At 33.0% G+C, this 22,544-nt stretch overlaps 4 protein-coding genes across 5 annotated transcripts; 2 read left to right on the top strand and 2 right to left on the bottom strand.

Annotated features, from left to right (window-relative positions):
- The first annotated feature begins 5,232 nt into the window (after positions 1 to 5,232).
- Positions 5,233 to 6,999, top strand: LOC106450131 (F-box/kelch-repeat protein At3g04660-like). The gene has a single exon (XM_013891787.3). It carries the CDS (start codon positions 5,649 to 5,651, stop codon positions 6,837 to 6,839), a length of 1,191 nt encoding a protein of 396 aa, XP_013747241.2. The 5' UTR covers positions 5,233 to 5,648; the 3' UTR covers positions 6,840 to 6,999.
- A 2,956-nt stretch (positions 7,000 to 9,955) lies between these two features.
- LOC106447125 (tetraspanin-2-like) lies at positions 9,956 to 13,307 on the top strand. Its single transcript, XM_013888985.3, has 3 exons — positions 9,956 to 10,257; positions 10,343 to 10,649; positions 12,942 to 13,307. Exons 1-3 carry the CDS (start codon positions 10,064 to 10,066, stop codon positions 13,233 to 13,235), a joined length of 795 nt encoding a protein of 264 aa, XP_013744439.2. The 5' UTR covers positions 9,956 to 10,063; the 3' UTR covers positions 13,236 to 13,307.
- A 139-nt stretch (positions 13,308 to 13,446) lies between these two features.
- LOC106447126 lies at positions 13,447 to 14,457 on the bottom strand. Its single transcript, XM_022692712.2, has 2 exons — positions 14,084 to 14,457; positions 13,447 to 13,563 (listed from the first exon to the last, which is right to left on the bottom strand). The coding sequence occupies exons 1-2, from the start codon at positions 14,356 to 14,358 to the stop codon at positions 13,509 to 13,511; spliced, it is 330 nt and encodes a 109-aa protein (XP_022548433.1). The 5' UTR covers positions 14,359 to 14,457; the 3' UTR covers positions 13,447 to 13,508.
- Positions 14,458 to 19,762: 5,305 nt separating this feature from the next.
- On the bottom strand, positions 19,763 to 22,521 carry LOC106447127 (protein HEAT STRESS TOLERANT DWD 1). Of its 2 annotated transcripts, none has more exons than XM_013888986.3 (12): positions 22,379 to 22,521; positions 22,126 to 22,280; positions 21,921 to 21,999; positions 21,656 to 21,841; positions 21,445 to 21,543; positions 21,196 to 21,364; positions 21,010 to 21,113; positions 20,782 to 20,921; positions 20,630 to 20,702; positions 20,441 to 20,556; positions 20,227 to 20,344; positions 19,763 to 20,137 (listed from the first exon to the last, which is right to left on the bottom strand). In XM_013888986.3, the coding sequence occupies exons 1-12, from the start codon at positions 22,421 to 22,423 to the stop codon at positions 20,006 to 20,008; spliced, it is 1,416 nt and encodes a 471-aa protein (XP_013744440.1). In that variant the 5' UTR covers positions 22,424 to 22,521; the 3' UTR covers positions 19,763 to 20,005. The 2 variants fall into 2 exon arrangements, with proteins under 2 accessions (XP_013744440.1, XP_013744441.1); XM_013888987.3 differs by having other exon boundaries at positions 22,126 to 22,277; positions 22,379 to 22,494.
- Positions 22,522 to 22,544: the final 23 nt, after the last annotated feature.

Below are 22,544 nucleotides of genomic sequence, written 5' to 3'. Positions count from 1 at the left end.
ATTTTTAATCGTTAGACTTCAAGGGTAAATAAATTATTAATTTATAATATATATAGTTTATAACTTTATATTGTAGTTATAAATAAAGAAAAAATAACCGGGGAGGGTGAAGAAGCTCATAAAAAATTATGTAATTAAAATGGTAAAATGGTGAGTATGATGACGTGAATCTAAGAAAATTTGTTATAAAAATTAAGGTGCTTTCTTCGTCCACTATAATGATTTAAAATAAAATATATATTCACATAAATAAGTCAATATTTATTGTTTTTTTTGTAAGATGTTAAGATTATCATTTTTTGAAAGGTTACACTGTTGTTTTAAACAACTTATTACAACAAGGAAACAAAAACAACCAACAACAACTCAAGGTAAAAAAAACCTTAAGGAAGTTTTATACAAGAAAGATAAAAAGAAGTAGAGAAGAGGAGAAAGAAGAACTTGCCGGGTAAGAGAGGAGACAGTCACGCATCATACGGTCGAGAGAGGCAAGGATGACTGATGAAGGTGAGGAGACAGCTGTGAACACACGAGCATTACGCTCTTTCCACAGCAGGTAGATGGCTGACCGAAAGTAGAGCTTGATGACTGGAGTAGCATGCGTATCTGCGTTGACGCGAGGTTGATTGATCCAGGCTATATAAAAGGGACTAAATTTAAGGTTTTTGGGACTATCCACCTCAGCCAAAATATTCTCATCCAAAAAGAATTAGAAATAAATGTCATTTAGAAGATAATTAACTAACATACAACTTTTGATATTTCTAAAAATTTCAAATTTGTAACTACTAATTTATTAATAGAATCATATATCTATATTGAATTATGTTCTATTTTTAATCGTTAGACTTCAAGGGTAAATAAATTATTAATTTATAATATATATAGTTTATAACTTTATATTGTAGTTATAAATAAAGAGAAAATAACCGGGGAGGGTGAAGAAGCTCATGTAAAATTATGTAATTAAAATGGTAAAATGGTGAGTATGATGACGTGAATCTAAGAAAATTTGTTATACAAATTATGGTGCTTTCTTCGTCCACTATAATGATTTAAAATAAAATATATATTCACATAAATAAGTCAATATTTGTTGTTTTTTTTTGTAAGATGTTAAGATTTGAAGGGTTACACTGTTGTTTTTAAACAACTTATTACAGCAAGGAAACAAAAACAACCAACAACAACTCAAGGTAAAAAAAGTCTTAAGGAAGTTTTATACAAGAAAGATAAAAAGAAGTAGAGAAGAGGAGAAAGAAGAACTTGCCGGGTAAGAGAGGAGACGGTCACGCATCATACGGTCGAGAGAGGCAAGGATGACTGATGAAGGTGAGGAGACAGCTGTGAACACACGAGCATTATGCTCTTTCCACAGCAGGTAGATGGCTGACTGAAAGCAGAGCTTGATGACTGGAGAAGCATGCGTATCTGCGTTGACGCGAGGTTGATTGATCCAGGCTGCAACAGAGTGTAGATCAGCCGGAGGAGAAATCCAAACTTCAGCAGCAAAAGGCTCCCATATCAAGCGAGTGAAAGAGCACTCAAAGAAGAGATGATGGTGAGTCTCTATTTCCAGATTACAAAGGACGCATGTTCCTGAGACATTTAACCCTCAACGACTCAAGCGATCCTTGGTTGGCAGTCTTCTCCGCAAAGCCAGCCATGATATAAACGTATCACGTAGAATATGTTCCTTGAACCAAATAGTCTTTTGCCAATATTTGTTGTTGATAGTGTTTATATTCTTTTCTAACATTAGTATCTATATTTTTTAGTAAACTGATCCAAAGAGATTAATTTGTGGAGCTAACCAAACAAGGATTATAGTGTTTACTTTGGAAAAAGTAATAGGTTGAATGATAGATGGCGTACGTGTTTTTTCACATGGAAATCTGCACATATATTAAAATCGTAAGATTTGAATCATAGAGAAAATATAGTGTATATGACTGAAGTTGGTTCATTCTGAAACTAAAGATGGCTAAAATTCTTCTTTGTCAAAATGCATAGATGTGAATTTTATATGAATAGAGTTCTCCATTGCTTATAACAGTGGAATAAACTCCATGTGCAAAGGAGAAAAAATGTTATATAAGTGAAAACAAATTTTTTTTTTGTGCCTATAGGCTTTTCGCAATTTGAAGAAGAAAGAACATATTGTGTGAAAATCTTTGGCTCGGTCAAATTTTGTCCAGTTGTTTATAAAACTGTTGTTATCTGATTCATGTAATTTTTCAGTGTTGATTTAAAAGCCCAAAAAACCCATCTATACTGACTTTTTAATATTTTTTTATGTGATTTGAATTTAAAAAGAGATAAAACTTTCGATAAGTTATGTAAACTCAGAACAAGTATTTAGCTTTAAAAAGCATTTACATGTTTCAAACTTAAAATATATACATATATAATGTTTAAAATTATGCATATAAAACCTGTGTAAAATGTGCCTGAATATGTTTCTCTTCTTTAATGTGTTAATCGTACTATATATAACATTATTTTAAAATTTCAAAAAGTTTATGTCACATACAAAAAACCATCAATAAAAAAATATAATTATCCATCTACAACAAGAAAAATAAAAAATTATAAACATATAAATTTAAATTAAGAAAAACTAACATTGGAAAAACAAGAAGTTAATGTAAAAAAAAACCGACAAATAATATTATAAATAAAATAAATTTATAAGACACAATCCGCGCGAAGCGCGGAAAAAATCTCTAGTTTATTAATTAATATATTTAATGAACCAATCGTTAATCATTCAATTAATATATTTTACCATGATTAAACGCCACTAAGCTCAACAATATGAAAACTTAGTTGTTTTCACTGATTAATAGATTTACTTATGATTTCAAACATTTGTGTTTCCACTAAATTTTGACATTAATAATGTTGTCATTTTTATAAAGACACTTTTACAACTAATTTGATAAAATACATATATAGACAAAATTTTGCTATATTGTATATCTGATATAGAAAATATTATACTATTGAGTAGAAAGTCGGTGTGTTTGTAATTATATTATTGTGCATAGAAGTTGATATATAAGTTATTACATATTTCAAATATGTGTATTTACATAAATAATATTATTAATGTTATATTTATAAATCATCTCTTTGTGAAAATGAACATGGCAATGATATATACAAATTTTGAAAATTACTTTTGAAACAAAGTTTTTGAAGGTTGTGGTAAAAGACATAGTTACAATGTTAAATAAAATCCGTGAGTTTAATTTCTTATTGGTTTTGTTTCATTGATTTAAGTGTCATAATTTTATTTTCGTTCTGTTTTATTGGAGTAAGTATATCTTCATGTTGAAATTCGCATAAACGTAATAGTTATTGCAATACTATGAAAATGTCACTACTTGATTACACTTGATTACATGTAGTCAATATTGAAATAGAGCTCTGTCAACCCAGTTCATCAATTAAGTATGAGATTATTGTCTATAAGGCTTTCTTTTCTAAACCAACAAGTTTTATCCAACACAGAGTCGTCGGTGTTAATAACATACCGATTTAGTTCAACACAAATAATTTTTCTACTATATAAAGTGGTTACGGCGACGCGCTAATATACTGGTTTCTAAAACACAAACCTGATTTCAGAGCCCTCAAAACACAATCTATGTAACATAATTCCACTACTAAACCAAAAAGCCGGTTCGACCGGATTAACCAGTTCAGTTTATTACTTTTTGTGATTAACTGTAAATATCATATATGTATTGATGAAAAGAGGATTTACAATGGTAGCAATATCCTAAAACAGAATCTCTCTGGCAAAAACATTGAAAACAGAGATACAAAAAAAACAAAAGATTTCAAACGCTTTGGATTTACTTAATCCTGAGGGCCAGTAGCTAAAAAGGACGTCCACTGATGTTGATTCTTGTCCAAAAAACCTATTGTTTCTCTCACACCATATTGCATAAACTATTGCTTGAGCAACACACATGCGCAATGGACTCCAGAGATTGTTTCCAAAGTTTAATAGCCAAGCCAAAAAGATCATTCAACGTGTCGAATGATAATGCAGGGATGTCAAGATGCAGAGCAGTGCTCCTCCAGAGATCCTTGGAGAAGACGCAATGGATGAGCAGATGGTCCCTTGTTTCCTAGTCTGTGCTATGTCACAAAGACAGCAGGATGTAGGAATTAATAGTCCCCAAAAGGTGAGCCTTGTTCTAGTGTGTAACCTGTTAAGATTGGTTGTCAACATAGTAAAGGCATGCTTTGGGATACAACCCCTAAACCATATTGCTGGAGCCCATGGTTTCATATCTTCCCTTTTCGGTGCAATAGAGAAAGACCCAAATATCTCGATCATAACATCTTTGTTGACCTCTTTCTGCTAACATCTCTGGTGGTCTTTGTAGATGACATACTTCATCGAAACAAAGTTCAGTAAAGTAACGATTAACATACAAAAAGATTTAACCAACGGGCCTTGGGCTAGTGGAATTTGAGGGATAATCCCAATTCGGTGAATCTGCAGTTCGATCCCTGTCGGACACCAGATAATTTAACATTGCACTCCTGGGGTCCACAGAATAATCGGTTGACTTGGATCGCCAGACACTATGGTTAATTCATGAAAAAACATAAAAAATATTACCAGCCAATTGTACCTCAACTTAATCTTGAGAGCCTGTTGTTGAATATCCAAGCTTTTGACACCACCTCATCTCTTGCTAGGCTAGTGCCCAGTGGTGTAATAAACCACCGTATACCTATATTTCTACCTCTGCTTCAAACTTCTTGTTTTGATCACCCAAACATACCAATGGAGTTTTATTTTTTGTTCTATTATTATTACAGGATGCAGAGGTCGCTTCTTGTTGGCGCAACCTCCAATCAAGAGATTTTGTACCCCTTACACATCTAAGGATGCCAATTTATAACTTCAAGCTATTTGTTACAAATCACAAGTTAGCACCTGATGGTATGTAAATGTTATGAAACGATTCTGGTCTTAATTCCTTCTCTAGTCTTAACCTATCAATATCATGTACGCTTATTGCAAACTCTTGTAGTCTTGTTCAGTAGTGAGAAATTCTGCAAATTAAAAGAATGATCCATTTTAGAATTATTTTACTAATCGAATAAATTATTTATAAATTTATAATCCGTTGCATTTATAATCCATTTTTATATTTTCAAAAAGAAAATCAATTTTTTTTCACATACTCGTTGTCAGGCTTTGATGCAAGGCATATATCTCTGCCGGCCATGAAACTTGACATTTTCCTGGTTTAAACCCGGTGGGAGAATATGAAGAAGCTAATAGTGCATATCAACTCCTGTGAACAACTAACCTAACTATTACTTGATTAAGAAGCAAGAGACATTGATGCAAAAGAAGTTAAGATCCACGACTCATTTTCTAGAAAAAAGGCAATCACCCGTAATAAACAAAAGAATATTTTCCTCTAAAAACTTCAAAATAGGAGGTTTTATTTGCAAAATCTATAAAATGTTACACGTTTTTTTTAACTAGTATTTATTAATTAGATTAATACGTTTCGTCAAGGAATTGGTATCGCCTATATTTAGGTTTAAGAAATAAAAATAGTTGGGTTAAGAGATTGAAACAGTGAGAGGCGGACTAGTTGAAAGTAGCCATGAAAAGGGTCAAGAGGTCTAAGAAACGAGACGAAAGGAACGATGTAAACGATCCGTTTATCATGATTCCTATGGAACTCAAACTAGAGATTCTCATGAAACTGCCGCCGAGATCCATAGCCAGGCTCCGTTTCGCTTCTAAACACTTGTCCTCGATCATCCTCGGCAAAGACTTCACCGAGTTGTGCATGACTCGATCTTCCACTCAACCGCGTCGTCATCTTGTCTCAGTGCACCGTGGCAGCGACATGCAGCTCTTCCACTCCTTCTCTCAGGAGGAGCACCCTTCGTCTAACTCTAATGATCATGACAAGGTTGGTTACACACTGGATCCGGATGTACGGTATTTATTTACTCCACCTGTTCGCGGCTTGATCTGCGGTCGAAAAGGTATCAAGATGGTGATTGGAAACCCTAGTACGGGCCAGTTCGTAACGTTACCTAGAATCAAAACGAGGAAAAAAGAGATTTTATCTGTTTTTGGATATGATCCAGTTAATGATGTATACAAAGTGTTGTGCCTGACGGTGATAACTCAACGTGGTAATATAGCTCGTGGTATTATATCCCGTGATTACTTTTTGGAGGATGTTATGGCGTGGGAGGCTATTGTATCCAAGGAACATCAAGTCATCACTGTTGGAGCTAAAAATAAATGGAGAATGATCGAGTGTAAGTATCCACATCGTCATTATGCTGGAAACCATGGGATATGCAGGGACGGTGTTCTGTATTACTTAGCTTCTTACAAACAAAAACGATCGCTAATGGGCTTTGATCTGAGTACTGAAGAGTTTAATGTTACTAAGCTACCCGACGATTATGAGCTACAAGAGTTTGGTAATCTGGTGAATCACAGTGGAAAGATAACCATAGCGACCCAGGTAAATACCGGCGCAATTGACCTATGGGTTCAGGATGATGTCAACAAAGAAGTATGGTCAAAAACTGCTTCTGTGGTTCCTTCTGTGGCTCATATATGTGGGGCAAATCAACGTTTAATGTTCAGGGGTATACTTCCTACTGGCGAGATCATATTCGCACCGCTCCCATCTCCCAACCCATTCTTTTTTCTTTGCTACGATCCCAAGGAAAAAAAGGTTAGACAAGTTGTGGTTGATGGAATTGGAGATGACTCTGCTGCAATCCAAGTCTTTTTCGATCATGTTGAGAGTTATATGGTTCTGTGAAAGGTATGTTGATCCCTCGATGATGCACGAACCTTCTTGTTTTTTCTTACTACTGGAATTGTGACATTTGATCCACCAATTTATCCAGTCTTTTCATCAGTGACGTTGTATATATGCTTGTGGATTATATATGCAAGTATGAGTTGATTATGCCCTTTTTGAAAAAAAAAGTATGAGTTGATTAAAGTTTTGGTTTTTCTTTCGCGGAGCTAACAAGATTCGGTTTTTTTTTTTAAATTTATATTTTGAGTGAAAAATAGTTTGTTTTGGCTATACCAAAATCTTCATCATCCTTTTTGTTTCATTGAGTTTTATAACTTGATCAAGTTTGAGTATACATTTCATTATTTTTTTGTTTGAATACACACATGGAGTCACAAATTTTCATCTATTACCTAATTTATAAAATTGAGTTATCCCAGCAGAATACTTGATATGGGATCACAAGAAAATATTAGTTAGGTAACAACTTTATTATTTATCGATCATATAATCCCTTTTCAATTCATACTGAATAAAGGATATGTACTAGTAATTGTCAATGAAACCTTCAAAATTATCCCATGAAACTTGCTTTGATGCATTCGAGATTTGCTTTAATTCGCTGTGGCTTTTTCTTAGAGGTTTTTCTATATCTTTCGATTATGTTGTATTGTATTTTGCTGTTTCAGTTCGGTTAAACTCCATTCTTATTTGAAACCCGGATGATTACGAAGTAATGGAAGTTGTGTTTCAAAAAGATTGCTCTCGTGAACGATCTTATTCCACCTTCCAACGAACAAAAGCTCATGAACAAAAAAGAACTGAAACCACATATGCCTTTTCCTACGATGATTATCCCAATTTCCCAACAAAAGTAGCTCGTTAGCTAAAAAGATGAAAACCAGCACCGTTTTCATCATTGTTTTATGATCGAATACAGTCACGTATTTTGATCAGACCAAAGTTCTCCTTCAATCAAAAAAGCCCAACAAGACCATGAGCTGGAGATAAGCCACCTTTTACGATCCTTCTTTCACATCATCATGTCTCCACATTTGTTGAAGAACGATAGTTCAAATTTTTCGAACATGCTAATTAATTGCAAGCGAAACAAACGAACCGGACGCTTATTCGAGGCGATTAAAATCGAAACGTTTAGACTTGATCCTTTGACGGGTACATAGACATCTCTCTCTCATCTCACGCTGAATTAACATCGTCATCAGCTTCATGTAAATCCTCTAGAAATTGATTCAATTAAGTGTTGTACTTCTCAGTTTTTGCTGAAGCCTTTAGAAAATTCTCTCATAAATTTGATACAATTAAATGTTTTATGAAAAATTCAGCTAGAGCATCAAATATGCTAGCTTTGTTTCCACAAAGTGTAGAAGCTTGGGAAATTGAGGTCTATTGTTCTTGAAAAAATACCCAAAAATTGTATTTTTAATCCATCTTTAAGTGATCTATATATTTTCATATTTGATTGAACAATCCACAAATATCTATTATCGTGATGATATCATGTTATCAACATTAATTTGTTTCACTATATGACTGAACAATATAGATACCAACTAAATTTTAATGTTTCAACTTTTATCATGTCAAATTATAAGTTGGTTTTATGATTCATTTATTAATTTATCAATTAACCTGTTTAATTAACCAACTGTCAATCACTCAAATTAACTAAAGTATTTTACTGTGAGTAAACATAAATAAGCTTAACAATTCAGATCATCAAATATATATGAGTTATGACCATATTTTAAATATGTAAATCTGAATAAATGAAACTACTCATCTAATATTTAGTTTGTTATCGTGTAGTATTCTTACAAATATATCATTTTGTGAAAATAAATGTGGTGACGTACATTAGTAAATTAAGATAAAAATCATTTTCCAAATAAAGTTTAAAGGATGTTGTATTAAATCGGTGAGTATCCGTGAGTTTTTCATTTCATAGTTTTGTTTGATTGGATTTAAGTTCATTGCATACTCGTTTTGTTGGATTTAATATTAGTTAGGTAACAACTTTATTATTTAGTTAGGTAACAAAAACGCAACATTATGAAGAGATAGATGATATTTATTTTAAAGAGATAGATGATATTTTCTTCAGTTTTAGTTCTTTTTTCTAAACCAACATGTTTTATTTAGACCATCTCCAATGCTACACTATAATTTTCTCTATATTTCACTCTAAAATAGAATAACTCTATTATAGAGTTAGATTTGCTCCAATGGTTTACTCTATAATAGAGTTACTTTATAATATAGTGAAATATAGAGTATTTTTGTTTTTTCACTCTATATTTGGAGTAAAAAAATAAGATTACTCTATATTTCACTCTATTATAGAGTAACTCTATTATAGAGTGAAGTAGTGAACCATTGGAGCAAATTCAACTCTATAATAGAGTTACTCTATTTTAGTGTAAATTATAGAGGGAAAAATAGAATACCTTTGGAGATGCTCTTAACGTCAAATAGTCGTTGTCATTAACATGCCCAATTTAGTTTAACGCCAAAAATCTTTCTACTATATAAACTATAATATAAAGTGGGCATTCAAAAAATAAAAACTATAAGAGCATAAGACCATGATTAACTTCAGTCTCTTAACTGGAGTTTTTAACTTCGGTTAAAAAATGGTTCTTAACTTTTTTTAGATTTTAACTAAAAAAAGCTAAGAACCGTCTCTTAAATAAAAGATGTAAGAACCGTATCTTAACCGAAAAGTATAAAAAAAAAAGTTAAATCATAAGTTAAGAATTCTAATTAAGAAACCGGGGTTAATTATGTCCTATGGTTACGGCATCGCCGTAAAACACAAACGCAATTCAAAACTTTCAAAAGGCATCTCCTTTCTCCACGTGTACATCCATGTGACAGGATTCCACTGCTAAACCCAAAAGAAAAAACTGTCCGGCCATATTAACTTGTTCACCGCAATGAAGTGGAAATAAAAATTCCCCTTTTAACAAGTTAACTGAAGAAAAAAAATCAACGTGAACATTGTTAAAAAGGATACAATATTATAAAACCACATATCCATTCCCTTTAGATCAGCACTTAACCGGATAACTGTACCGGACCGAACCTCGTGTTGTGTAAATTTTAGCATAAAACAAAGCTCACACTAACGACCAAGGCACCGACCTCATCATATAAGTAGGAAAAACAGAGACAGTCCTCTCACTTTCTTTACTTCTTCAATTTTTCAAGAGAGAGAGTTAATGGCGTTAGCGAATAACTTAACGGCGATACTGAACTTACTAGCGTTACTATGTTCGATACCTATAACGGCGTCAGGGATATGGCTTGCCTCGAAGCCTGACAACGAGTGTGTCAATCTCCTCCGTTGGCCTGTCGTCGTCCTAGGCGTTCTCATCCTCGTCGTCTCTGCTTGCGGCTTCATCGGCGCCTACCAGTAAGTAATACATAAACACAAGACACTTTTGCTTCAGTTTTGATTCTAACGTTTGAGCTCAAATGATCACTCTGATCATTCTCAGGCACAAGGAGACTCTGCTGGCTGTTTACTTGTGCTGTATGGCGATACTGATCGGACTCTTGCTGGTGGTTCTGATATTTGCTTTCTTGGTGACCCGACCTGACGGGTCGTATCAAGTTCCGGGTCGAGGTTACAAAGAGTACAGGCTCGAAGGGTTCTCGGATTGGCTGAGAGAGAACGTTGTGGATTCCAGGAACTGGGGGAAGATAAGGACTTGTTTGGCTGATACAAACGTTTGTCCTAAGCTCAGCCAACAGTTCATCACCGCTGATCAGTTCTTCTCTTCCTCTTCCATCACTCCTCTCCAGGCATGTTCTCTCTCTTTCATCTTTTATTCTCTTTATTCTGAACCTGAAACTTCTAGTTTGTTACATTTGGCCTCCACATTTTACATTTCATGCCGTTTGATTTGACTCTTGTAGTTTGTTTTATAGATTCTATCTTATTTTGTAAGCAACCTGTGGTTAACAGTGATGTTAAAGTCATCAGCGCGGTAATTATGTCCCCTAGTCAATCAAAACCGTAATTTCACGCACTCATGATTATTGATAGTTAACTTGTAAACTTAACATCTTAGGTTAAGATTATATGGGGTTATTACATCTATGAGTCAAAAGTTCAAATCTTAAGTTAGTTGCCTTTAAATGGTACCATTTGCTTATATCACCTTAATAAGAAATTAAAGATTAGATTATTAATTAAGATTATTTTAATGATAATATTTTGTCAATATCTAGATTATGTGAGACCTACGGTTTTTGTCCTTATAAATGAAAAAGAAAGGGTCCATTATTCAGAAAAGTTTAGCTGTTCACTTTAGCTTTTGTGAAGTCCAAAAGAGCAATGTTCTTATTCTCTGTATTCTTTTTATTTTGTAGTACCTTTAACGATTTAATTATTTTCCTTTTGTATTTCCTTATCCTTTAGAAAACTAAAAGTAAAATAAAAAATAATTGAAATTTTGGACAAACTAATCCAGAAAATATTGCAATTAGCTCAAATTATGTGTTAAATTACTAAATTACTCAAATTCTAGGCATATGAAGTCTCAATTATTGAGAACTTATCTTGAAGCTCCAGTATTTAAATTATTAGATGTCTTATATATATAACCATATATATTCTAGGAGACTAGTGTGGAAATTGCTGGAGACCAACTGTGCAAAAGATTAGTAAGATTCACAATTTCAAAACACACACTATCATAAGGATCCACCATCCACCCACAATATGTTACATGATAAAATAGGTTTTGGCTGTTTATTTATTTTATGCTCTTTGTCATTGTCCCACTCACATAATTTTATGATCTCATTTTCTCTGTAGATAATCTTTTTAAAAATCTCAACTCAAACTTGACAAAATTTTCAACATTTTCTATTCAGAATTATTTTTAAAATGCCACTCTCAATTTTTTTTTTTGCCACTCTCAAAATTCATTTTTATGTTTTTGTCTTAAAAACAAAATCTTGGATTTTGGTTATTTTGAATAGGTTCCCGTTCTACTTAACTGACACAATACTTGTTATGTAAAAATATCCCAAATATCAACTCAAACTTGACAAAATTTCAACATTTTCTATTCGGAATTATTTTTAAAATGCCACTCCCAAAATTCATTTTCATGTTTTTGACAGAAAAACAAAATCTTCGATTTTGGTTATTTTGAATAGATTCCCGTTTTATTCAACTGACATTAATAGTTCGTTATGGGGGTAATAACTAATAAGATCATACTAGAGAGATTGACCCGTATATTCGTGATATTCTTAAAACATATAGGTTATTTAAATATTTTTAGGTTCCTACGGATCCGGAAGAATCCAACTTGAACCTTGTTCGAAAATTCGTAATACCCAAACATAGTTTAATTTTAAATCCAAAAACTCGATATCCATAAAAACTAATATGTATCTGAACGAATACATGAATGCTCATGTTTAAATGATTTAGTAAGCAAATTAAAATAATTTTGTTAACCGATTTGATCTTTTGTCACTAATGGAGTAATTTCATTTAGACATGTGAAATTATTATGGTTAATACGTAAAATAAATAACATCGAATTATAATGATAAATAAAATTAATGAAGTAACTTGGAAAAGTAAAAAAATAATGTAATAACATGCTAAGATCTTATGCTTATTCCTTTATTATAGGCGTAAATGAAAAATTTTGTGCTTGTTTTAATATTTTGGATTCTAAATTGATGTAGTTCCTTTATTATAATCGTGAAAATCACATTTAGGAAAACAATGAATATGTGGAAAAGATAATTATTTTTAATGTGAGACTAATTTAATTTTTAGTGGTATTTGGCCGTAAATATTGTGTAATTTTTAGGATTATTCTATAAGTATATTCATGTTTTAATAAAGTAGATACTTTTCTAATCTTTATACGAATCAAAATTTCTAATGCTGTTCATCAAATAAATTTAAATCATTTGAATATTTTATACATTTAGTTTCTAGCAAGTTGGCATTCAAGTACACCGTAACAAGACTAGTGGAACCACTAATAATTAAATAAGCCTAGATGATAAGGTTTTGACTTATTGTATGTGAAAAGTAATTAGACATTATCAAATGTTGTACAGTCCGGTTGTTGCAAACCACCAACCGCGTGTGGCTACAACTTCGTCAACCCGACACTGTGGTTAAACCCAACCAACATGGCTGCAGATGCAGACTGTTACCTATGGAGCAACGATCAAAGCCAGCTTTGTTACAATTGCAACTCCTGCAAAGCTGGTCTTTTGGGAAACCTAAGACAAGATTGGCGTAAAGCAAATCTCATACTTATCATCACTGTCGTTGTTCTCATTTGGGTCTATGTTATTGCATGTAGTGCATTTAGGAATGCTCAGACTGAGAATCTCTCCCGCAAATAAAAACATGGTTGGGTCTAAAGTGTGCATGTGTATACATTTTTTGGGAGTATTCAAAAATAGCTTGTGATATTATTACTTTGTGTTCCAAAAAGCATGGTTTTTATGTTTATGTTAGATTGTTTGTGAAGAAATAAAAGATAATTGAACCAATTTATACAGTCAAGTTAATCTCATTGTTAATAGGAGTGTGTAAACCTGTAAAACTCTTTAATAAAGTAAACACTTGAAGATTTTATTGATTTTTATTTGTCACTTATACAAAATCTAGAGAATTTAGCCATGAACATCTTCTCTCGCGAGTATCTCTTTACTAAAGCTTGTTTTCATCCTGCAATATCAACATGCATAAATCTTGTCAGCTTCTCTATACACATAAGAGTAAATTAGCTAAATATACTAACAAATGTGAGATATCATTGAATGGGGGGAAAATGGTAATGTTGGGGGGAAGAAAATTGGAGGGATATAGGGTATGGAGTACAAATAAGGGAAAAGTGGTGTGTAGGGAGTACAAATTCTCTACACATAACACAAGAAAATAAATGCGTAGGTATTAATTTTTTTTTGTTAAGTGTCTACTTGCGTCTTCTAATTGAGATATTGAGTGTGATTGGTAACTTAAAAGTTAAAAGTAAAATGGAGTAAAAAAGTGGTAAAACGAAGATGATATAATAGTAAAATACGAGAGAGAGAAAAATAAAGTGGAGTAAAATAAAGTACTCTAACAAAATCTAGAGTAAAAATGAGTGTGGATTTCCCTCATATTCAATATTATCTAGAACGAACATGAAAAGTAATATTTTTTTTCCCCAAAAAAAACATAAACGCAAATACAAATAAATAATTACTGTGGTGATGGTGATGGAGCATTAGGTGTTTGGCCGCATGTTTGGTTCAGAGCTTGGTAGAAAGATTTTCTTTCGGCAAGTTGATTGCCTTGTGGGCTCTTGAAGTCGATAGTGCACAAGAAAACACACTCGCAGATACAATATCTTCTCACAGAAGGATCCTTGTGACGGCACTTTTTCAAGCAATTAAATAAACATACACTTCCTTCTGCTTCTCGTTCCATGGTAGCTATCACCAACACTACTATCATCATCACCACACTCCACTTCGTCATCCCTTTCTCTCTCTAACGGTTCCTTGTGTTTTGTTTATAATAGATTTGACTATGTTCTCCTCAAAACTAATTTTATATACGTACGAAATTTATAACCAAATCTTGATTTATGGTGTATATTAGGCGTTACCTTATAAGTATCGTGACAAAAAAGGGCGTTACGTTAGTTTTCTATTGTACAAGCATTTGTGCGATGTCAATGCTTTAAATGAAGATGTAATCTTGGTTACTTCTTGGAATATGAAGGTATCGTTTTTTTCTTCTTTGTTTTACTTAAATTGGAGAATCCATTTACAAGACAAATCAGCAAAGGAGTGACAAATGTGTTATACTGTTTTAAAACAGAATCATGATTTTACTCTATATAAAGTCAAACTTTAGTAAATTTAGTGATCAACAGAAAAAGAGAGAGAAGAGATTGCAGTTTTGCATGAGTCATCGGCACTTGCCTGAGTCTCATTATAGGGTCGATATATCATGGATATTCAATAAAATATTAGTTTTTGGTTTCCAAAATTTAAAGAACTAATTAACATACAAGTTTAAAAGTTTCAAATTATTAAGAGTTATTAAAAATTTCACTAAAAATGTTTATTTAGCGCTTAAAATTTCTGGAGTTGACAATCCTTTAATATTTGTTAAATCAAAATGCCACATTATCGAGAAAATCATTAAACATTCTATAAAAATGTTAGTTTCAAATTAAAAAGATGTTAACCACTAGCAACAAAGAGTTATCCTTTGTTTGGGCCCTCTAAGAGCAAGGTTTTGTTCTTGATCAGGTTTGGTTTCATCTTTATAAGATGTTAACCACTAGCGACCAAGTCCGGTTTGGTTTCATCTTGATCAGGTTTTGTTTTTAGTCTCTCTAATCTCTAGTCGTTCATGTTATTTTTATTTTGTTTTGTTTTGGTTCCAGACGTTTTCCTTATAATTTGAGTACTTAGGTCTTTAGCTCTAGCATATGATTTCTGAAACCAGTCTTGGGTTATAGGCTTATAGCGGTTTGAGTTCATTGAGCAGTTTTCAGTTCTCATAGCCTTAATAGCTCAGGAGCATTTTTATTGAGATTTACAAAACATCCCTAGTCTTTTGGTTGATTGGGAAAATCAGAAAGGGTAAAACCTAACACCCTGGTGGTTCTCAGTTCGACTGTTTTTCACCTCGACGAAGATCGATGTATCAGAAAATTCTAGATGTACGGCTTTTCCCCATTTGATTGGTACCTATTGGTATCGATATATTTTTCATAGTTACTTTTTTTTTTCTTTGTACTGATGTATTTCTGCATCTATGAATGATTCAATGTTTAAGAAGAACAATAAGCTTGTTGGGAATATCTAATAGAAGTTCTCCAAGTACAATAAAATATGAAATATTATAAATTATCATGTTCTGTATCTCAAAACCATAAGAACCTCACACCAAAATAACTCGTATGATATACTTCTGTGTGAGTTTATCATGATTTTGAGATAGCTTCAATTATATACTAGATTTTGACCCACGCTTAGAAAGCGCGGAGTTGTTGGATTATATTATAATACAAAGTTTTATTATTTCGAAAAACATAACTTTTAACAGCTATATAATCTGCAAATTAGTTTATTTGAGATTTTAAATGTACACTTTTACGTAAGTTTCTTTTCGACATGAGAATTATATCCGGATCAAAAAAATAAACCGAACCGATCCAAAATTATAGGTCTAGTTCAGGTCCAGAGAAGATAACCTATTGGGTTTTTTTTTTCCGCAGGTCTTTGTTTGAGTCCGGGTCCTACCCTAGACCCGGTCATAAATATGTATTTATTAGGTATATTTGGATATTCCGAATATGCTTCCGGTATTATGGATATTGTTTTTAAGTTTTTGGTTTACGATTAGAGTTTTGATTTCAGGTAAATTTTTCAAAAAAAAAAATGAGATATTTGGATAAAATTTTGGGTATTTTTCAGTTCATCGTGTCATATTTTGAATAAGATTTTAAATTTTTAGGTATTTGAATTTTTTTTGTATTTGTTTGGAGTTTCAAATACTTTTCGTATTTCGGATATTTTTCAGATTTTTCATATATTTTAAATTCTTTTAGGATCTTAAATACCCGAACAGATTAGGACCCATTACGTCCATATCAGGTCCAACAACCTTTAGATATAGATTTTTAACGTTATTGTACAAAAACATGGATGATGAAATATTTTTCTGAGTAAAGGTATCATAAGAAATAATATTAAGATCTGTTAAAAATATTTAAAATATTGTATGTTTAGAATGATTAATGTATTATAAGAAAAATAATAAATAGTTATACATAACTCCAACAACTTTTTTATATTAGATTTTTTAAAACTCTTTCCTTTTTTATTATTCGTTTTAAGTGAAAAGTATATAAAAGTATAATATCTAAACAAATAATTTTCAAAATCTTGAATAATCAATACTGATATCGTGAAGTCATGTTAACTTTAATAAAACCAATGAATTTCTTCATTTTTGTGAAGGTAACATGAATATTCAGAAAAATCATTTTTAAATATGAAAATATTATCAAACTACAGACGGTTGAAAGTTTAGTATATGATATGAGATTTTAGTGGAAAATTTTATATATGTATGATTACTTTATTATAAACGAAAGAGGAAGTTAGAATGCACACATATATTTCTTGTAATTTATCTTGCTTTAAATCATATATTATACGATAAAAGTGATAATATAAAACATTAGTTTCAATGCTTTTACGATTAAAAATTAAAATGATAAATATAGTAATAGTAATAATTAGGATTTAGGAATGAGATTTAAATAAATAAAAGAATTGACTAAATTATTGTTAGAGAAATATATGGTAACATATTTTTAGTATAAATTTAAGGTAAGACCAAAAAATAATGAGTTAAATAAAAGGGTCCAAACAACTTTTATAGGTAGATTTTTTTAGACTCCTTTCTCTTTTAATAGTATTGATGTAATTTATCTTGCTTTAAATCATATATTATACGATAAAAGTGATAATATAAAACATTAGTTTCAATGCTTTTACGATTAAAAATTAAAATGATAAATATAGTAATAGTAATGATTACGATTTAGGAATGAGATTTAAATAAATAAAAGAATTGACTAAATTATTGTTAGAAAAATATATGGTAACATATTTTTAGTATAAATTTAAGGTAAAACCAAAAAATAATGAGTTAAATAAAAGGGTCCAAACAACTTTTATAGGTAGATTTTTTTAAACTCCTTCCCTTTTAATAGTATTGATTAATATTTACATATACATACACATACATTTATATTGAGAATGCCCTGTTAAGAAATATTCCTTGGGATAATTAGAAAATCTTCGTACCAATGACACCGGATTTTAGTGAGAATATGAAAATGTATAAACCAATAACACTACTCTTTAAATTCTAACAATTATTATGTAACACTCTCTAACACCCCCAAGTCTCCACTTGATCTTATGATCGAAGTGTACGAGGTTCTAAAGATACAAACAAACCATAAGTTTTCTTTTTTTTTTGAACTTTGAACAAATCATAAGTTAAAGGAACAAAGCTCTTTTCGTCCCTCGATCTTTGATTTTCATCATCAAAAGTAAGCCCTTCCTATAGGTAAGTTCATTAATTCAATTCATTAAACCATATATTTGACCTAGTTTAATGTTGTCTGTAAGAAATTGAAGAACAGAGTGAAGAACAAGAGAAGGAGAGAGGAGTTTAATCAGAAAGTAAAGAAGAGAGAGAGAGAAAGAGTAAAGAAGGAAAATCTTATTCCCTTAAATTTTTCTTGTGTCTACAACTAAGTACATATAGAGAGATTTTACAGAAACAGAATCTAACAATTGAGTCTGATGTAACAAGTCTCCAACAGCTCTTTTGATTCAAAATTCAAATGGTTTTTTTTGCCTCCAAAGTGGTGTTGGATAAGTTCCAGTGGATGGATTTCTGCAGATGAGTTTCTGTGGATGAATTCCTATGGATGGGTTTCTGCAGATGAATTTTTGTAGATGGGTTTCTGCAGATGGAATCCATGTTTCTTCTTCTTCTCAATACTCTCCCTCAAGTTTGAACATAAGGTATGGTCAAGTTTGGAAGCCATGAACACATCCCTCATTAAAACCTTAGTGTGAAAAACCCAATGGGACAAAAACACACTAAGAAAAAAGAGTAGATGCTTCATGGCAAAGAGGATCATGATCTAGACAGGTCTATGAGTCCTAACTTTGGATGGATGAACTCACGAACTTTGGTGTTTGCTCCTTTGGTGAAGATATCGGCTAACTGGTCTTCACTTCTAGTGTAGCAAGGTAAGATAATCTTCTGCTCCACAGCTTGTCTCACTTTGTGACAGTCCACTTCAATGTGCTTTGTTTTTTCATGAAACACTGAGTTTGAAGCAATATAGATGGCCGCCTGATTATCACAGTGCATTGTGATTGATGTTATTGGTGTTGTACTCTCTATGTCCAAGTCTCTTAGCAAGTTTCTGATCCAGATAAGCTCACTAGTAAACTTCCTCATTGCTCTATATTCTGCCTTAGCACTTGAACATGATACCATTTTTTGCTTCTTGCTTTTCCAAGTAATCAGATTGCCTCCAATGAAGATGCAATTAGCCTGCTAGTTCTTTGGTGAACTGAATAAAGAGGTTTATCAGTTTGGATAATATCATTGAACAACTTAATGTCGTTCAAAAAAAAAAAAACTTAATGTCGTTCAGGTCCCTGAGGTCCTTTGTGTATCTTGTCTTGGAAATAGTATCAGAGAGACTCATGAAGAAAATGTAAGAAGTCTTTATTTAACACACTCTATCGTTCCACTGAACATACTAAGATTACAGTTGCTTAATAACTTTTTTTTTTTATCAAATGTTATAGTTTATCTCATTCAGAAGCTGAGTGATCCAGCAAGACTGCAAGAGCTCACCAGCTGAACCTTGAAGTAATTTGCCAAAGCACTTAGATGGCTAGAAATAGACATGGATCACATTTGTCTTATGTTTTCATCCCATTTGTCTCTGTAGATTACTAGAATGCATTCTTTAAACTCATAGGTATTTCTGATAAAAATAAATTGCAGGTGGAATGTATAATGACGATCTTGATATACAAAAACCTTGTAAAAGGTTATTTGGCACACAAAAGCAAAATGGTAGTTCTAAGCAAACAATATCCTTTCCCTAAACTAAACGGCAAGCCTGTTGGCTCATAGAATAACCGTCCTTATTGTTGTATTAAGAAACACTGTTTTAACTTTTCTTTTTTGATAGTCTAATAGATTTTATGTCATAAGGAATGATCGGAAAGTGATTAGAACATCCAGATTTTTTTACAGTATATATGTTTCAGGAATTGTTGGCTTTTGCTCCTTCAACATTTTGTAGCAGTTGAAATCAATCGACCAATGATGAACGCTTGAAAGTTGTGAAATAATAATAATACACCATAGTGAGAGAATGCTTTTAAAAAACATACTTTGACATTTTGTCAATTTGACATTTTGTCACAAAATGAAACCAACCGACGGTTATGAAACATCAAGTTATGAAAGAGTAAAGTTCTTGAAAACAGGGAGGACAATAAAAAAAAATCTCAAGAGACTAGAAAAGTTTTTCAGGAAAAAAGGCTCAAGCTTTTCAGGCAGCGAGATCAGGAAGTGTGTTCTGAATGTTGTAAGGCATCAAGATGTTGAACCCATCTTCAGCAGTTGAGATGATCATCCCTGGAATCTGGTTGTGCCAGTGGAGTTCCTTCAAGTCCTTTTGTCCCTGGTTTTACGGAATAGAAAAAAAGTTTTCAGACAAACAGACATCAATGAAATATAACCGGTACTAAAGAGGTTGAAGTAAGATGTTACCTGGTGAACGAAAAGAAGCTGAGGAGGCAAATCTTGAGGTGTGTTAACATGTTCCTTGGTCTGTGCTTTGAACTCTGCTTCCTCTTCTTCATCCTTCTCTAAGGATAAATCCCATATCCTGCAGATTCAATAGATAAGCCAAGAATCATTACACAGTTTCTCAGTGTTTTTTTGCTGGTAATCTGTGTTTTCTGTATAAGCTTATGTGGCTTACGTGAGCTGGTTGTCGCCGGAAGAGACTGCAAGTGTTGAGGATTCATGAGCGCTCCACTCAATCGACGTGATAGGATGCTTATGATACTCAAAATGTGCTACCTTAGCATCTCCCTCCTAGTTCAAGTTTTTAAAGGCTTATCACATCAGAATCTCGTTAAGATATTGATACGGAAATTATAAAACCTACCTTGATAACTCTAAGATCATGGATAGAGAATGCTCCATCGTCACTTCCTGAAGCCAACATGCAACTAGCCAGCCTTCATGAAAGAGGAAAAATAAACGAATTAGCTAATGATAAAAAAAGTTTAAGTTTCACATCAAAGTGGCAAAGAGAACCTGTTCCATGAGATAACATTCACATCTGCGTTATGTGCTTTGAAAGATAATGCAGGCGTCTTCCCAACTCGGACATCCCATAGTGCAATAGTCCCATCCACAGAACAGGATGCAAACACGTTGGCTTCAGCTGGACTCCACTGGCAACAGAGGAAAGGAATATTACGCCCAAAAGGAGAGAGAAACCGTTAACACAAACAATTTAGCTGCAAAGAGCAACAGTCTTACTTGTAAATCTTCAACACTTGCGGTGTGTCCTGTTAACGGAATAGGATCAACAGTCCATGAACCAGAAGCTGGTTCCCACAGATGAATCATACTCATGCAGTCCCCTAACCGGTGTAGAAAAATAAATAAATACACTGACTATGTTGGAAAGCATGTAACTGTCTGTGTATTGGTGACAAATTTTACCGGAAAGAAGTCTTCCAGCTGTTGCAGGACTCCAATCTATAGCATAGCCTTCATCTTTGTGGCCAGAAAAGTTAACTAAGGGTGCTTGGTTTAGAGCCGGTGAAGTTCCATCTTTACCTTCTGTTTCTGACTCTGCCAAAGCATTAAGATGAGAGCTCATGTCCCACACCTGCCCACAAATACAAATACACAAACCAGTTTCAAAGAGACACAGATAAACATATCTTCATGTCTTATCTAATATCTTACCTGTACATGACCAGAATCTGCCCAAGAGACACATATATGAGGATTCTGTGGCATTGCACGAATGCGGTTAACACATCCATGGTGAGCAACTCTGCGGACCTGTTTATCAAAAACATTGGAGATAAAATTATTAACCATGATGATGATGACTCTCTCGAATTGAGAGACGAATAAGTGAATAACATAATGGTTAGAGAGAATCAAAAACTACCTGAATAATCGGAGTAGTGGAAGCTCCATCTTCACTTTCCTCATCGCTATCACTGTCCTCATCTTCATCATCCTCATCCTCCATAGCATCATCACCATTAACCGTCTTGGGAACTACATCACGTCTCTTCCCAGACACGTTGCTAATTTTAAATAATCCAATGGAGTTCAAAGGTGCTTTCTCCGCCTAAAAGGGAGAGAATAGTTAACTATATTCACAACTTACCACGATCACGATCAAAGATATATAAAGGTACAAGACTCACCTGAGTCCCAGCCACCATATACAAGGTGTGAGGAAACTCAGTTCGGTTCAAACCCAACTTATCACCTAAAATGTCAAAACTGAAAAAGAAAAGAGAACAATCAAAGTCACTTAACCATTCAAAAGACTTTAACTTTATGATTTAAACGGCCTGTGCATACACAATCTCTTTAATAAACCCTAAAGTGTGAGGCTTTTTAGCTTACCTCAAACAGGGCCAACCAACATGGAAGCCATGAAGGGAATTATAAGCAGAAGGGTCGCACTGAAGCTCTTCTCCTTCTTCGAGCTTATCCACACCTGGCTGCCAAACCCTTGTTGGCATCGATGGCACCGAGGAGGAAGACGCTTCTCCCTTCTTCTATCAAAATTTCAACATTCAAATTCACGCGTTTTAGGTTACTGATTTGATTTGAGAGACAAAATCAGATTGAAGTTTGGGGATTCGAAGATTCTAACCTTGTTCTTCCTCTTTGCCTTCTTAGGGTTTATGCTGCGACCCATCTTGTGATTCTTCTTCTTCTCTACTTTTGTGAATAAGTTGTTGATGTTAGAGTTCAGCAGCTAAAGGCTCGTCATTTTCTTTTAGGGTTTAAGCAAATATTTTACCTCTTTTGCATATATA

Source organism: Brassica napus, chromosome A9 (assembly GCF_020379485.1).
Source record: "Brassica napus cultivar Da-Ae chromosome A9, Da-Ae, whole genome shotgun sequence".
Lineage (NCBI taxonomy): Eukaryota > Viridiplantae > Streptophyta > Magnoliopsida > Brassicales > Brassicaceae > Brassica > Brassica napus.
Note: the sequence above shows the minus strand (reverse complement) of the source record. Positions and strands in the feature narration are given on the sequence as shown.